At 51.7% G+C, this 16,666-nt stretch overlaps 1 protein-coding gene across 1 annotated transcript in view; it reads right to left on the bottom strand.

The window, feature by feature from the left end:
* The window catches only part of auts2a (activator of transcription and developmental regulator AUTS2 a), a 346,312-nt gene that overhangs the window by 13,197 nt on the left and 316,449 nt on the right, over positions 1-16,666 (bottom strand). Inside the window, 3 exon segments of the mRNA XM_048233695.1 lie at positions 703-944; positions 1,565-1,869; positions 3,085-3,790. Coding sequence (XP_048089652.1) covers positions 703-944; positions 1,565-1,869; positions 3,085-3,790 — 1,253 coding nt within the window.

The raw sequence follows: 16,666 nt of genomic DNA, 5'->3' as shown, positions 1-16,666 counted from the left end.
CCACACATTTGCTGTTCCCAAAGCAATCCAAATCCATCCTATAATTATTCAACTGTATTTAATTCAATTGAATTTGATCAGAAACAGAACTTTTCCTGATTCGCCCTTTCCTGTTTAAGAAATAAGCAATAAATGATTCTTATTCTACATAGTTCCCTTCAAAAAGAAAAATAAACCTCAGTCTCCACGAGCCCAAAATGAGGTGGCCTGTGGAGTGTCAGCGGTTGGAAGAAGTGATCTACATTCTCTTCCAATGTGTGGAAAAATGTAAGCAACTCTGACACACTCTTGGATGGCTCATTTTGTGCTACACAGACTAGCAAACTTAACACTAAGTACATATATGTAATGTGCATGAAGATGAATGGCTTATGGGAAAAAGTAGTCTGGCTCTTGTCTGTAAAAAGAAGCTAGCTTACGCATTAGCACCTAAGGATATGGCCTGCTAGGCATTCTAACAGTCAGATGAGAGACTTTATGCTCACATATACCCTCCTCCCATTGCCTTACTCTGCATGACTGACCAGCGCTAGCCATCACTTATAACTGGACAACAATACTTAAATAAATAATTACATTAATAAATAGAAATAAATCAAATAATCTAACCTCCCCTCCTCCACTTCCCACTCACCCCACCTTTGTTTGTTAGTTTGTTTGTTTTCGGTTGATTTTTTGGAGTTGTGTTCTACTTATCCTCACATTTCTGGCTGGGGTACGCACCATGGGCGGTGCAGGCGTGGGCATGATGGCCGGGTGGGGGAACGGCGTGAAGGTGTGCTGGTGTGTGTGTTGGTGCGTGTGCTGGTGCTGGTGCTGGTGCTGGTGTTGGTGCTGGTGGAACTCGGTGCGCAGGTACGGTGGCGGGCCCAGGGAGGCGCCGCGGTCGGCACTCTGCGAGGCCAGGAAGCGAGTGTTCAGCTCCTGTCTCAGCAGGTCTTGCTCTGTGAGGACGGAGAGAGAGAGGAGGAGAGAGAGAGAGAGAGAGAGAAGGTGAGGGAGGGAGAGAGGGAGGGAGAAAAAGAGAGGGAGGTTTAGCATTTGCTTAAGCACTTTTCAAAGGTATTACATTACTGCACTTCTGTCCCACTCATTGTCAATATCTCTCAAATAGGACATGTTCAGCTCAGCTTGGTAGTTTATCATTTCACAGCCTTTCCAGTTTTACAGATAGTGTTCAATTGCAGGTAAAACATTATCAAAGAAATAGCACATACATCTCACATATGTGCACACACACACACCCACACACACACACACACACACACACACACACATACACACACAAAACACACACACACACACACACACACACACACACACCCTAATAGCTTTCAGGCAGACTGTATCTGTGCCCTACAGTTATTTGACTTTGAGTGCCATGACAGCAGAGGAGGAGAGGCCAGCAGAGCAGATAACAGACAAGAGACGAGTCCAGAGAAGAAAAGAGAGAGAGAAAAAAATAACGACAAAAAGAGAGAGGATAACAGAAGCATGGCCAGAGGAGAGGAGTGTGTGTGTGTCTGTTCGATGTTGGCGTGGTGCATCATGGGTAGGCAGGTACCTGAGTAGGCGCTGGCGGCCGCGGGGTGTCCGGGCGCGGGCAGGGTGTTGGAGGTCAGTGGAGGAGGTGGGGGCAGGGCGGCGGGGGGCGCGAACATGCTGGGGTGGTGAGGGTGGGGCGCGGGGAAGGCGTGGGCCGCGGCGGCGGGGTTGGCCGGGGGCAGGGGCAGCGGGAAGGACGAGCCGGCGCCAGCGGGGGCCGACGGGTGCGAGGGGGGCAGGTGAGGGGCAGGGGGCGCTGCAGGGGCCGGAGGAGGAGGAGGCGGCCCGCTCTGGGACTTGGACCCCGGAGTACTGCTACGACTGCTGGAGAGGACAGAGAGAGAGAGAGAGAGAGAGAGAGAGAGAGAGAGAGAGAGAGAGAGAGAGAGAGAGAGAGAGAGAGAGAGAGAGAGAGAGAGAGAGAGAGAAACCATTAGCCTCATCCACAGTTTCAAATTCATATCTGTAGAAAATCTGACACCACAAGATTCATCGAGAAATTAAAGCCACACATGTTGCACAGAGGCACAAGGTTTACAGCTACACAAGCCTAACTGTAATACACAAATGTGACACAGCTCAGCTCAATAATACACCACTCAATCCACACAAGTTGGCTGACAGCATCCTTCACAACTCTAACACCACCCTCTGAAGACATTGGGCCCCAGAGAATAACACAGGCTTCAACACGAATACCAACTGCTGCTGACACACCCTGGCAAACTCTAAGAGCTAAAAAGCCCCTCTGAACATGATAGCCTGTGTGGGCTTGGACACTGGTCGCCTGTCTGCCTGTGTGCCTACTGTCCAGCTGTGGACGTGGAGCTGTTTTGCTTTGGTTCAGTAGCATCTGGAGAGAGTGAGTTGTGTATGGGAGGGGAGTGTGTGTGTGCTTGTGTGTGTGTGTGTGTGTGTGCGTGTGTGGTGGGGGAGGAGAGCTGAGAGCTGAACAGGCCTTTGTTCCTGGACCGCTTCTCCCCGGGACTCTTGGAGCTGTTTCTTCAGCCACGTCTTACAGCTGTCACATGATTATTCACACTGAATGCCATGTGCGCATGGCAACTCATAAGCAACTGTATCCATGTCAGTGTGTGTGCAGACACTGAATCAGTGCTCCACTGAACCCTGGCAGCATGTCAAAGCACTGTAGACTGTATGCACACACTCAGAACTGTGCACTGTGTATGTATAGCACGAGTGCGTATGTTTAATATGTATGTGTATGTGTATATGTAGACCTCCACCAGAGCCAAATGCCCTATTTTGCAATGCTAATGAAACTCCTCAGTGTTTAACAGCTGCTGGACCTCATGCATCATGCTCACGGCCTCAAACACACACCCCAGAGCTTAGCTGCACTTGCTGCAATGCTGTAGTAACATGGTGGAGAAACAGTTTCCATCTCTGTAAATAATTATTTACTATTTGATTTTAAATGTTTATTTATTTATGAATGTCTATTTATTTATTATTTTTCAATGTGTATTTATTATTTATTTATAGTAAATAGTCTGTTATATTTAAATGTTTATTTACCTCAGGCCGTTGAGACTCAGGCTGCTGCCGTAGGAGGGCAGTGCCCGCGGTTGGCAGCGCGAGGGTGGTCTCTGGTGGCCGGGCAGAGCCGGCGAGGGCGGGTGGCTCTGGGGGCCTGGCGTGGGCGGTGGGCGCGAATGCGCGTGCGCGGGGTGCGCTGGCGGGAGCTCGGGGAGCTGGGGTGGCCGCGGTGGCGCTGCCTGGGGCGGCTCGGGACCCTGGGCGAGAGGCAGGGTGGCGGGCGGGGAGGGCGCCGGAGGGGGTGGGGGTCTCCGGGGCAACGACGGACGGGCCGCTGCCTGCTGCTGCTGCTGGAGGAGGTGGTGGTGGTGGTGGTGGTTGTGGTTGTGGTGGAGGTGGTGATATTGGGGCTGCAGATGCTGGATCTGGGCAGGGGCGGCAGCCGAGCAAGGGGTGGCCGGCGTCGAAGCGGGCTGCCCCAGGGGCCGCACGGGCACCAGAGGAGGCTGGAAGGGGTGCGAGTGGGGGTGAGAGGGTGCGGGCGCCGACGCGGGCGGCTTGAACGGCTTGGGGGTGCCGTTGGCGGCGGGCACAGGGGCGGGCGTGGGGGGCGGCGGGGGCTGCTCGCGGCCGCTGTCCTGGCTCTTCTCCTGGCTGCGCTCTAGGCCTGACACTTTGGGCACGCCAAGGCCTCGCAGCTCCTGGCTGGCATTGGTGGGGAGCGGGTCAACACCAAAATCTGGACCTGGACAGAGACGGACAGAGACAGAGAGACAGAGAGAGAGGTTTAAAACTCATTTTTTCAACCCTTGTCACATGTTCTTACATCAGTATGATCTCCAAACAATAAACCTCAGTCACAAGGCTTACATCCTCCTACCATTCATTTTTACTGTACTGAGAGAGAGAGAGAGAGAGAGAGAGCGTGTTAGCACAGTCAGCATAGGAGACCAGTGAAGACGCCACCCATCACCATGTCACTGTCATGGCTGTGGAGCCACCCTGACAGCTTGCTCTGCAGCGCTGGACCCAGCTGTCACAGCCTTCAGAGGGACACTTTGCTTCTAAAACCACAGGAGCACAGGACGCAAGACAAGCACCGCTGGCAGGCCGCCCCACGCACAAGAGACGAGAAGAGAGGAGACGAGAAGTGCTCCTGACACATCTAAAGAGGAACATTGGCGGAGGCCTGCGCGACCGAAAACTCAATATCTGACATCTGAGTGACGAGGACCAGGGTGAGAGAGAGAGAGAGAGCAACACAAGTCTGTCTGCCAAAGCACAGCGCCCCTGACATGACAAGCAAACAACAAAGGCACACACACACACACAAAGGCACACACACACACACAAACACACACACACACACATACCAGACGGGTAAATTAAAACACGCCGTGGAGTAAACAAAGAGTAAACAAACGCTGGCTGTGTTGAACAGAGCGAGAGGCCACCGTCAGAGGCGAGAACAAACGGACGCGCGGCGGGTATCCGCCGGAGCCTGTGCCAACCTGCCAACTTGACGTGGCATTTGGCTAAGACGAGGCTCTCTGCCGACTCGTCGGTGTGTCTGCCGCTGACCTAGAAATGCTATTCAGAACTTCAAAAGGCGCCTGTTTTGTTGTGCTGTTTTTATTTTCACAGGCTGGGAGACATCACACAGATGCAGCAGACTGGTGAGTGATCAGAGTGTGTGTGTGTGTGTGTGTGTGTGTGTGTGTGTGTGTGTGTGTGTGTGTGTCTTAACATGACAATCTCGACAGCATCTGTGCGGGGAGCAGGCACAACTGGGGACACGACAGCGAGGAACGAGTTAATGTGTATGCAGAGAGCGTGTGCAAGTGTGTATGTCGTGTGTGTGTGTGTGTGTGTGTGTGTGTGTGTGTCCGAACATGGCCACCACAGAGAGTGTCCTGGCAGAGTGCTGGGGGTCAGGGACAGGTTGCTGAGAATGACATGGGGCCCAACAACGCGAGACATTACTTAGGGGCATTAGAGGGGACTGTGACCACGTTACCCACAATGCATCATGCTGAGTGGACATCTGGAGCCTGCCCTCACCAGTCCATAGACACCACATTCATTCCATTTAAAACAGCCATGTGTGTGTGTGTGTGTGCATGTGTGTATGTGTGGCTGTGTGCGTGAATGTTGATGAGACTGTATTTCAACAATTCAATAAAGTCCATGTTTTCTCATTGTTTTCTGAGGCAACTTTTTTGTTGGTAGGGGACTGCACCTCTTTATCTGTGTGTGTCTGCATACATGTATCCATGTGTGTATTTATGTGTGTGTGTGTGTGTGTGTGTGTGTGTGAAAGGAGGTGGTCTGGGTTAGCCATCATCTCCCCTGAGAGTGGGCTCAATTTCGCAGAAACCCAGGCAGCTCTGGGGAGATGACAGCGCATATATAACCTGTAATCAACTCCTATCGCTAATCCTCCAGGGACACACATACGCACGCACGCACGCGCAAGCACGCACACACACACACACACACACACACACACACACACACACACACACACACACAGAGGCTGAGCTAAAACTGTTGATTGGAGCAGGCTCCCCAGGCAGGCTCTGGGAGTGGGCTGTTATGGCGGGACTGTTATGGATGGTTAAGCCCACATGATGGGCCCCGGGGCCTCCCAGGGCCTCTAGGCAGCTGCTCCCAGGGGAGCGTGGAGAGGGACAGGCTGTGCCGCGCTGCGCTAAAGACCACTTGGGATTCAGGCATATGTGTGTATGTGTGTGTGTGTGTGTGTATGTGTGTGTGTGTGTGTGTGTGTGTGTGTGATATGCCATCATTAAGGAACAGTAAAGGCCCCCCTCTGGGCAGAGCATGATCAATACCCTGTGAGCCAAGAGCAGCCCCACCGGGCGTGTCATTATGTCCGACATCTGTCACCCTGAGAGAGGGGCAGATGAAAACATGGACTGAACATCACACACTAGCACACACACACACACACACACACGGACACACACACACACTGTACTGCAGATCCTGCCACAATATAAATCCATCATTGGACTGGGGGGTAACATTCCTCCCAGAGGCTGAGGAGCTGTTAGCAGTTTCACATTAGGAAGTCTGGCTCTGCTCTCACTCATCCTCTGTCACTGAGGACCTAGTCACACACACACACACAGATATACACACACAGAGACACAAAGGCACACGGAGAGAGGCACACACAGACACAGAGAGAGAGAGAGAGAGAGAGAGAGAGAGAGAGAGAGAGAGAGAGAGAGAGAGAGAGAGAGACACACACACACACACACACACACACACACACACACACACACACACAGGCACACAGTTGAACTCTAACTGAGTAGGGTGCCCTCCAAGCTGTTCCTGGGCCAGCAAACGAGCCGGCGGCAGCAGAGGCAGTGGCAGCAATTGAGCTCCCATCAGATTTGAAAAGATGGAGCTGAATGACTCATTAAAACCCTGTCAGCTCACTCTGGTCATCCCATTTGGACTGACATGCTTTCTTTCTCTCTCTCACTCAGTCATTCTCTCTCTTGTTTTTGCCCCCAGTCAGAAAGTGCACCCCCCCAGTCGAGGGCAGATGCCCACTCGCTCCCTCTCCCACGGACACCTCCCGGCGCTCACACGCTGTGGCGGAGAGAGGCGGAGAGAGGCGGGCGGGCACCGCTGGGTCTCTGGCAGCCAGCCGTCCCTCATGGAAGACATCCAGTGCTTAATAAACAGAACGGCGGGGGAGGGAAGTGAAGGCAGGCGGGCGGGTGGGTGGGGGGTGGGTAGACACTGGGCAGGCAGCAGCACCACCACCACCACCACCAGCAGCAGCAGCAGCAGCATCTCTCCCACCCATCTCCACCCACCCACTGCTGCTCATGCTGGAGGTTGTTTTCCAAATGTGCAAACACCAAGCGAGAGAGAGAGAGAGTGAAAGAAAGAGAGAGAGATAGAGAAAGAGAGGGAGGGTGAGAGAGAGAGAGAGATGGGAGGGAGGGAGGGAGGTAGAGACAGGTAAAGTCTATTTTTCTTTAATGAAGCCTCGAGGGCCAGGCTGAGGTGTTAGACATGAGAGCTGCTCCTCCTCTCCCCTCCTCCTCCCATGAGGGTTAATTTGTCAGCGCGCCTTGATCCCTGGAAACGAGTACGGGTGCCTCAACATCGGCCTGCCGCTCCTAACACAACAAAAACAAGGCTGCTGTTTTGGATTTAAAATGGCTTCCATGGACACCGCTTTGTTTGTACTGAAATGGAAGAATACGTAGACCTGAGTATGTAAATAAGTATGTTTGTTTGTGTGTTTGTGTGTGTGTGTGTGTGTGTGTGTGTTGTGTCTTTGCCTGTGTGATTCATGTAAATACTGATAAATACTGATAACAGAGTGTGGAAAACCTTGATCACAAGGAGCCGTCCGCCTCAAAAACAACCTGAACATCAGCAAACCTCAAAGAAGCACCACCACAATACAGAGCCTCCAGGACACTCTCCCGACAGGAAGAGAGAGAGAGAGGGAGAGAGAGAGAGAGAGGGAGAGAGAGAGAGAGAGAGAGAGGGAGAGAGAGAGAGGGAGAGAAAGAACAGGTGTGATAATGATTCACTTCAAACACTATGAGAACTTCTGCATCTTTTACATCACAGCATCACACAGAATATGTCTTGTGTGAATACTGTCTCCTCGTCCGTAAATTGAAACCAGCTTTTTCCCTCCGCACAATTAAGGCCTCTAAAAGAAAAAGAACAAGAAAATGAAAACACATAAAATAATAATGACGGTGATAAAACAGAGAAACAGAAGTCTCTGCTCTGCTGGCGCAGGACAGACAGACTAGCGCTGGTGCTTCTGATGCAGATGGAAAATGGCATGCTGGCTCGGGGGTGGGTGTGCACTGTGCCGACAGAAGGACAGTGGTCATGGCGTGTGCCGATGCCAGGGCCTCGGAGGAGCTTAGCACGCCACTGCCCTGGCACATCTCTCATCATCACCCCCCCCCTCCCCCCTCCCCATGCCAGTGGCTGCCAGCTCATCTGACTGCTCGCAATAATCCTGTTTGATAATAACCCCATGCAGCGTTGCGCTCTGGCTCAGAAAAGGCAGCTTTTCCCCCATTTTGGCCCCGGCTGCCACTGTAGCGCCCGGCGTCAACGGGCGAGAGCTAAACGCAGTGGCGGGGGAAAAAAAGTGTAACAAACAGAGCCGCCGCGACACCAAAATGGAGGCTTGAGCCCTTGCAGAAAAATTCATTACCAATGTTCCGTGGACACGTACGCGGCAAATTCACTGGCTCGCATAATTGATCTGATATGCGATGCGACAAAAAACGTCTAAAGTGCAGAATGAGGGGGTGGGGGGGTGGATGAGGGGGGGTTGAGCTACTAGAAATTCAGCGCATGCATGGGTCTAAGCCATTTCTTGCTATTCTTAACCCCCCCAAAATGAAATGGCATTTTGTGGGAGATTGGAGGATGTAGGGAGGTGATGAAGTGTGTAATTGGAAAAGGAAGAATGTTTACTAGAGTCAGGCGCAAGGAATTACTGTGGTGCGGCTCGACAGGCTCTGACAGTGGTCAGAATGACTGAAAATCTGACAGAGAGAGAGAGAGAGAGAGAGAGAGAGAGAGAGAGAGAGAGAGAGAGAGAGAGAGAGAGAAAGGGAAAGAGGGAGAGATAGAGGGGCATGAGCAAATAAGAGGGGAGATCTTATTTGAGATAATGCTGATGTGGTGATTGCTGGGATTACTAATGATAATCCTCCCTTGCTTAATCAAGACTCCTTCTGTTAAACATACAGTACACACACACACACACACACACACACACACACACACACACACACACACATTAACTCTAATTAAAAAACACTCTCATAAGCTCCAGCTCAGATGCTCTTCTCTTTTTCAGCTAACCTGCAAATTCTTTTTATCTCCCAGTTCTCAACCCCCCTCCTCTTCTGGATGGGTTGCCAAGTGCCTGTAGGAATGCAGCGGTCTTTCAGCCTGGAGACATCCTGACAGATTTATGGAGCTTCAGGCCTTCAGAGTATCCCATTCCTCACTCACACTCTCACACACACACATACAATCCCCTAAAATAACCACAACACCATCAGTTGAAAGGTGAAAGTGTGTTTAAATCCTGTCTGTCAGATCACAGCGCCTGCGGGTTACTGATCACCTCGTAGGCCGCCACCTCTAGCACAACTGACCCCCGACCCTGAGTGTGTATTTGTGTGTGTGTGTGTGTGTGTGTGTCAGGGTGCTTGATGCAAGTAGCTGTGAGGTCTCAACCTCCACATCTCCACAGCCCTGGCCTCCCAGGAAGCCCCACAGAGATGATAGTCCCCAGCTTTGTATTGCTGACAACAGAGTGCCTAGGCTGGGGATCTGGGCCTCCTTTGGACATTATGGCTCAGGTGAAGAAAAACAATGCCACAAATGAACAAACACAACCAGACATTCCTGGGCTGCATTAGAGAGAAATAAAAGTGATGTAATTTCTCAGAGTGCCTCGTAATTTCCCTCTACTAGACTAATCTTTAATGTACGTGTGGTAAGCGTATTTCATAAATAAAGCTTCTGCTTTGTTGGATCCCTGAGGCGCCTTAGGGAGATTCACAGTACCATACACAGATCTCACACCCACCCACACACAGTTCCACACAGTTCCTTGGTCAACACATTATTCCCACACAACCCTAATCATACACACACTCACTCCTCAGAGAGTGAGAGAAACCATGGGTGCAAGAAAGCATCTGTGGTCACCAAGACAACACACATACATCTTAGACTCAGGTGCACAGGGGAACTCTCTCTCTCTCTCACACACACACTCTCTCTCTCTCCTACACAAACACACAGTGTCTTGGGTCATTAACCCCCAAGCCACGGCTATTCTTAACAGCAACGAGGCGATGCCCGGCAGCCAGTGTTTTGAATCAGCAGCCAGACAGGGCTAGCCTTGTGTGGAGCAACGGCTGATGCAACCACAGGTAATGCCCCAGAAAGGGCTGCAGAGGTGGAGGAGGTGGAGGAGGTGATGGAGGTTAAGGATGCACCTGCACCCGTTGGAGCCACAGTGTCTCCATCTTCTCTTCTCTCCTCTCCTGGGGGCAAGGATGGTGCTGAAGTCCACCAGCAGATGACGCTCCACTTTCAGCTGAGGCCTTGATGAGCAAACTGTTGTGTGTATGTGTGTGTGTGTGTGTGTGTGTGTGTGTGTGTGTGTGTGTGTGTGTGTGTGTGTGTGTGTGTGTGTGTGTGTGTGTGTATGTGTGTGTGTGTGTGTGAGTGGGAGTTCATAGTCATGGAAAATAAAGCCCGCCCGTGGCGAGGTGCTGACAGGCTCGAGCCCAGCTGTCTGTCACAGCTGACGGGGGTCTGAGGAGGCATGGCGATCTCTCTCTCTTGCTCTCTGTCTCTCTCGTTACCGCCGGCACATTCTGCCCGAGTCACGGCCGCTGGGAAAACAGATCACTTTTCGCCTGTTTCACGGCCAAATGGCGACAGTTCGCCGCCAGCGTGATCCCTACGACCTCCTGCCGGCAAACGACCAGGGAAACGGAAACACACACACACACACACACACACACACACACACACACACACACACACACACACACACACACAGAGAGCTTTCATTTTCAGCATTGTCACCATTTTCTCTCTCATCTCAGCTCTCTCTATGTATTCCTCCCTTCACCTCTTTTCCAATTACTCTGTCAGGAAATGGTGTGTGCTTGTGTGCAGACTTATCTTCCCCTCACCATCTCTCCCTCTCCTCTCTCTCTCCCCTCTCCCTCTCTTCAAAAAGGCAGACAAATGAGAGAGGAAAAGCCCTGCTGTTTGCCCAAGTCCAATCAATTAAAGGCTACAGGGGGTGGGATAGTATGGGGGGCACGCTCGCTCCCCAGACCAATTCCATTTCACAAGCGCAGAGCTGTGTAAACACTCATTACAATCAGCCAGGAAGCAACAGATAGGGTCACACAGAGAGACAGACACACACAGAGGGAGTGAGAGAGAGAGAGAGAGAGAGAGATAGAGAGAGGGAAAAAGAAAGGGAACGAGATGAGGAGATTGAGAGATTGATATAGACAGGCGTACAGAGAAGAAAAATAGATTGACAGATTTACATATTTGTTCCTGCCAAAATAGGAATGTTGGAAAGAGTTGAGGAGTGACAGAGACTCAAGAGTGAGAGAGGGGCAGAGACTAAGAGATTTATACTCATTCTTTCCAGGGGGAATAAAAGATAAAGATCATCAAACACAGCTGAATCACGCACTAAAACTTTCATCCGCAGCCATGCTTGCCCTGGCAGCCATCAACCTGGCATATCACATCACCTCTCCCCATCACACACACACACACACACACGCACACACACACACACACCCTCCATTCTCCATTTCACCATTAAAGGACTGTGGAGGGAAAAATACCAAGGCCTCTACTGCTGCAACAGTGGCATAATTGCAATGGTATAATAACTAGCGTATCCCCAGGCATCATACAAATCTTGTTGTTTAAGACATTACACTTTTATTCATTCATCTGGCTGGCCAAACAAATACAGATAACAAACGCAAGGAGTCTAGGGTTAGCCTAACATAATAACAAGAATTACTGAAAAGAATGAGTCATATTTTCCGCCTGCCTGTCAAACGTCTAATGCAAGTCTAGCATTGGCACTGGGCCCCAGTGAGAATGTCTACACAGTCCACACTGGAGGGGTCCTGCTGGCCTAGTCCCATGGGAGCCTGGTGGTCAGGCTGGTCCTCGCTGCTCCCTGCCCGTCTCTGGGTGCCTGTGTGTGGGGCTGCTGGGGTGCCGCGGCTGGGTGATGATACGGAGCTCCTGGAGCTCACATCGGACAGGCAGTGCTGCAGTGCTTCAGGAGAGGTGGCATGTCCAGCAGAGAATGTTTGTGTGTGTGTGTGTGTGTGTGTGTGCATGCATCTTCATGCCACTGCCGGTAGAACATGTATTGATGCAGATGCCTTGGGTTCAGCTCTGTCTCTCCCCCCTAGAGAACAGAGGCCTGCCTATACGACTCCACCCCCCCACACCCAGACACATATTCCCATAAAAACACAAGCACTGTGTCAATCATTCCCCTCGGCTGCAGCACTGCCAGCGAGACTAGATTACACCAGACTCGTTTCCACTCATGGAACCGAACAGAGATGAACTGAAATAACTTCCAGAATTAAAATTCAGCTCAAATTTTACAGCTGTTCTTTTTACACCGAGCTCACTCAAACCACATGCTATAAAGTTATATAGGCCACCGTAATATGTTCCCGACATCATAAACAAGCTCTGGGGGTGTTTACACGCCGGTCCCTGCAGCAAACTGTGTGTGTGTGTGTGTGTGTGGACCTAATCAGGAAAGACATTAGGTCATGCCATGGGTGCCAAAATAAACCCACACCTGCTCTCACACACACACACACGTCAAACACATACACGGTGCAGACAGCTGAAATGAGTACCACCAGTACTACAGCAACACCAGTGAGATCACACAGGCACACTCACTTATACCTTAGTAGGTCTCTTGTGTGATGCGTGTGAGGGCATTGTGAGCCACACACACACACATACACACACACACACACATCACACACACAAACACTCGGAGGCCTTCTAGCATGAGCGTAATCTGCAGTGGCGTGTAGGTGATGACGCTGACAGAGAGTGACCTAGCTCCTGTGTGGTCCCTCATGTCAGCAGGCTGCTCAACCTGGGAATGTTCCGGTGCCTGTTACACCTCCAGCTATCCCAGGGTGCCATGGGGTGTGGGGGGTTCGGGGGGGGTGTTCATTTATACTGAGCTCAGGGAGCAACAGCTAAACAGAAATAAAAGCCAACAGCCCCGCCATTCAGGGAATGCGTTTGCCCAAGTGCAAATGATTATGTGTCTTCATGTGTATTTATAACTCTGTGTGTGTGTGTGTGTGTGTGTATCGTCCAGAGCGGGGATTTTGGAAACAGTGAGTTATGCTGTAGTGGCTGAGGGCAGAGACGCGCCGATCGCGCAGTGAATGCACGCATAGCACTTCCAGCAGGAACTGTGGCAAAGGGCGATAAGGCCACATTTGAGGCTGAAACTATCATCACCTACATCATCGCCCCCACAGGAAACAGATAGGACACAACTCAAGGGTCTTATGAGTGTTTGTGTATATGTGTGTGTGTGTGTGTGTGTGGAAAGATATGACACACCTCAAGGATGTCTTTGCTTGTGTGCCTTCAAATGTGGGTGTGTGTGTGTGAGAGAGAGAAAGTCCTTCAGTGAGTGTGCTTGGATGTGTATGTGTATGTGTGTGTGTGTTGTGTGGGTTGGCAGTCGCTGTATGCTTGACTGAAGCTCTTCTTCCACAGATGGCTGAGGTTGTGACACAGCTCTCCCTGTAAAAGGCAGCCAATCTTTGGTAATTGCTGTGATTAGCACCGAGAATGTTTTCCTAAGCCCTTCTGACAGACACTCTGCCCCTCACAGGTCCCCCAGGGCTCACACACACACACACACACACACACACACACACACACACACACACACAGGCAAGCATGTGAGAACACACACACACACAAAATCCTCTCACACCTGTGGTGCCTATCCTTGTCCTTTCCACCAAATAGGGAGTGTTCACTGCGCTGTGTGTGCTTATGTGTGTAGGTGTGTGTGTAGGTGTCGGGTTCCTCCTGTTAGGACCTGAGTCTTTAGCACTCGCGTCACCATGTTTTAACATGGAGGGGTCATCGTGTTTAATATGGCTAATGTGTGTCCAAGTTCATTTAGAACACAAGCGTGCCAGACATTAATGCTGAGGAACAAGATAGGGATGGCGAGAGATGGTGAGATGGAGGGAGGGAGGAGGAATGAAAGAGAGAGAGAGAGAGAGAGTGAGAGAGGAGAGAAAGAGCAGTGGGGAGAGTAGCGTGGATTACGGCTGATTGAGGCGATTTGGTCTGGGTCGGGTGTCCCGGCGGCTTTCAGCACGGTGTCCATTTCCACCCTTGTCGGTGTGGACAGCGCTCATCCTTCGGAGAGCAAATCTTTATATATCCTTTGGGGGTGGGGTGTGTGTGTGTGTGTGTGTGTGTGTGTGGGGGTTGGGGCCCTGGGGAGGGTGCAGGCGAGAGAGGAAGGGTAACTGGAGAAGGCTCTGACAGGCTCAGACACATGCGGCCATGTCGTCGTCACTGCTCTTGAGTGAGAGACAGAGAGACAGAGAGACAGAGAGACAGAGAGAGAGAGAGAGAGAGAGAGAGAGAGAGAGAGAGAGAGAGAGCAGGCAGAGCGAGGCAGAAGTGTGCACATATCCCACAATCCACAGGGGCCCTCTCTCCTTGAGCACCGGGATGCACACAGGACTTTAAAATCTTAAGGGGTAGAGGGCCCAGGAAAGCCACTGATGAGCGCTGACATGCGTGTGTGTGTGTGTTTGGATGCGGGGTGTGTGGGGGGTGGGGTGCTGGGGGTTGGTTAGGGGTTGACACCTCCTGCACCTATCAGATGTCCGTGCCAGGCGCTGGGTACTCATATCTGCCCCGCTGTGTCTGAGGGTAACTGGCAACATTCCTCCCAGCGGCACAGAGAGGTGCGAGCTGCAGTCAAACGGAGGCCTGGCCCTTGTTTTTCACACCCTATTGAAAAAGAGCTCGGTGCAATACACACACACACACACACACACACACTGCGAGCATCTGTCTGAGTCATGAAGAAAGCATCTCTTTCCGTGCCTGTATGGCTCGTGCATACATAAACACAAACACCCAAGCACAAACAAGCCAGATGTCTCCAACAGTCTCAAATTATAGAGCAAGGACATTATGCACTTGTGTAGCTCACTAACTCCATTTGCACTCATTAAAAGCTAGTGGCTGTTAATGTACCAAACCCCTCCCCAGTGCCAACAGACCCATTGGGCCAGGCATTCAGTACAGGTGTCTGTGTGATGAACACACACACACACACACACACACACACACACACACACACACACTCACACACTCACACACACACAAACCGCGCGGCTTTGAGGTCCCTCCTGAGAGGCCGTGGGTGGTGAGAGACGCGCACACAGCGGGCACTTGTCCGTCAGCGTGCCACCTCTCCCCTCCCGGCCAGAGGTCCTGTGTCACTCAGCAGCTCGCTAATCCCCCCCCTCTGCTGACTGCTGCTGCCCGCAACGCCACCACGGCCCAGTTTCACCCCCATGCCTGGTGCTCCCCGGAGCCATAAACAACACGGGCACTTAGTGTGGCACGACTTCCAAGTGTCCACTTCTGTGCACGATGGCACATTCACACCATACAAACAGCAAGGGAGCGACAGGTGAACCTGCCCGAATTGGATGCCTGCGGTGGGACTTGGGCCAGTGGGAAAGTTAGAAGAGAATCTCAGCTCAGGACTTGTGACATTGCTGGCTCTGGTCTGATTTCTCCCATCACTCTCTCACCTGTTGTCACTGGACCAAATGACAGATGCAATATGAGCAGCATTCGCACATGCTCATTACTCATTCCTCCAGCAGCCTCGGTGCACAGTTAGGATGTCTGGCTTTGAGGACGTGACATAGTTTTACGCCCCCAAAAGGGGACTTTGCTAAAGTGGGATTTCTATGGACTCTCTTTTGGAAATGATTGCTTTGTGTCCCCCCCACACACACCCCTCCTGTCTAACAGAGACAAGATTAGCCTGAAAGAGTAGCACTTGAGAGGCTAAAAGCTACAGGATCCTCTGGTGCCCCACAATGCTGCAGGGCATTCAATCTGCAGCCAGATGGCTCCTGCACAATAGCGGTCAGAAAAATGTCCCCGATGAGGAAAAAAAGAAGTGATTTGAGTTCCGCTGCTATGCCTGAATGAATACACGCACCACCATGAGGCATTTCGGCCCCCCGATTGACAGACTTGCCCTTTTCAGAATTGAGTGTCAGCAACGGTTGGTAGAGAGCGAGAGAGAGAGAAACACTAGACACGTGTGGCCGCGCTCACAGTGGGAGCTGCCGCGGTCAGCACTCCCGCTTCTCCGAACTGACCCGCCTTGACTTAGAAGGCTCAGTGCACAATGGAACACAAACGGTGTTTTGTCAACACTGACACACACACACACACACACACACACACACACACACACACACCTACCCTGTTACTGGTCCACATGCCTTGTCCTGCAACATATGCTGAGTCCAGCGGCTCCCTCTCTTTGCGCACACAGCTACTTCCATTCAGTTCCACAGAGTGAATGGACTTTTCCCACCAGGCTGCTTCAACACAAATCCTCAAGGGGGAGAGGCGTGTGTGTGTGTGTGTGTGTGTATGTGTGTTCGGGTGCTCGAAAGGTGCCGGGAGGGTGTGTGTGTAGGGGGGGCTGGGTGGGGTGGGGGTGGGTGCTTAAGACCCAGGCTGCTGAGCCGGCTGCTTGTGCTCTGCCTGCGCAATGAGACTCCCTTCAGCCAGCGAAGAGCAGTTATGGCGCGATCGCCCGCGGTGTCAAGTGTCCATTCCTCAGGGAGAGCTTACTCCCCCCCCCATCACCCACCTTTCTACCATCTCTCTCTATCTCTCTCTCCCACAACAGCCTGGATGTGGGGGTGAGGTGTGTGTGTGTGTGTGTGTGGAG

The sequence above is a fragment of the Alosa alosa genome, chromosome 2 (assembly GCF_017589495.1).
Source record: "Alosa alosa isolate M-15738 ecotype Scorff River chromosome 2, AALO_Geno_1.1, whole genome shotgun sequence".
Lineage (NCBI taxonomy): Eukaryota > Metazoa > Chordata > Actinopteri > Clupeiformes > Clupeidae > Alosa > Alosa alosa.
Note: the sequence above shows the minus strand (reverse complement) of the source record. Positions and strands in the feature narration are given on the sequence as shown.